Below are 912 nucleotides of genomic sequence, written 5' to 3'. Positions count from 1 at the left end.
CCTGTGACAGGGGGCGAGGCGGGGGGGGGGGGGGGGGGAGATGCCGAGGTGACCATTGTTCTTTCCTTTTTCTTTTCTTTGGAAGTCCCTCTTGATCAGGGACAGGGGACTTGAACCATGGGGATGGCGAGAGACCCCTCCACGGGAGACAAGATAAAAAAACCGTGGCAGGACGGGAAAGCATAGATACATGTAGGGGGGGGGGGGGGGGGGAGGGGGGGCCCGGGGGGGGGGGGGGGGGGGGGGGGGGGGGACATGGGGAGCCAGCGAGCGAGGGGGAGAGAGGAGGGGGAGGCGAGCGGCCCCGAGAGCCGGGCCAAGCCCCTGCGCATTAGAAGGGCCGCGCGCATTTCCGGAGCTCGCGGTGGCCGCTCACCACGCCAACACACTCGGTCCAGGAAACCGGCACCATGAGCTCGCGATCGCTGTCGGTGATGTCATCGAAGCCGGAGGCCGCGCAGATGCCGCTCCCCGGCCGGACGGACGCGCTCCGGGCCACCACCACACCCAGCTCCGGCGACGAGGTGGACAGGGTGTAGAAGCGCGTGTCACCGGGGCCGAGGATGCGCGCGCGCACCAGATCACCCGGGCGCACGGTCTCGACTATCCGGACGCGATCGCGCTCGGTCTGGCGGACATTCTGCGGGTGCAGCAGACCCCGGTAGGCCCCGGTGCCGACACGCACATGCGACAGGGGGAGGGCCTGCCCATCGACCGACAGGATCAGCATGGACGCCTGCCGGGGGGAGACGCGCGTCACGCGCGCCAGCACCGTCGAGCCGGTCACCGGCGACGGGGACGTCTTGGCCGGGAGGACGGACACGATCTTGCGCTGCGGAGGGCGCAAGCCCGGGGAGGAGCGCACCCCGGGGGGCCGGGGCCAGCGGCCAGGGGCGGACAAAGAGGGAGGGA

General features: G+C 70.7%; 1 protein-coding gene across 1 annotated transcript in view; it reads right to left on the bottom strand.

Moving 5' to 3' along the window:
- Positions 1–241: 241 nt before the first annotated feature.
- Positions 242–912, bottom strand: part of H696_04038 (hypothetical protein) — a 4,172-nt gene continuing 3,501 nt past the window's right edge. The window contains exon 2 of the mRNA XM_009497909.1: positions 242–832. Coding sequence (XP_009496184.1) covers positions 332–832 — 501 coding nt within the window. The 3' untranslated portion in view covers positions 242–331. The remainder of the gene's footprint in view (positions 833–912) is intronic.

This window comes from Fonticula alba (assembly GCF_000388065.1).
Source record: "Fonticula alba strain ATCC 38817 unplaced genomic scaffold supercont2.6, whole genome shotgun sequence".
In the NCBI taxonomy this organism is placed as follows: domain Eukaryota; order Rotosphaerida; family Fonticulaceae; genus Fonticula; species Fonticula alba.
This window is presented reverse-complemented; position numbering and strand designations above follow the sequence as displayed.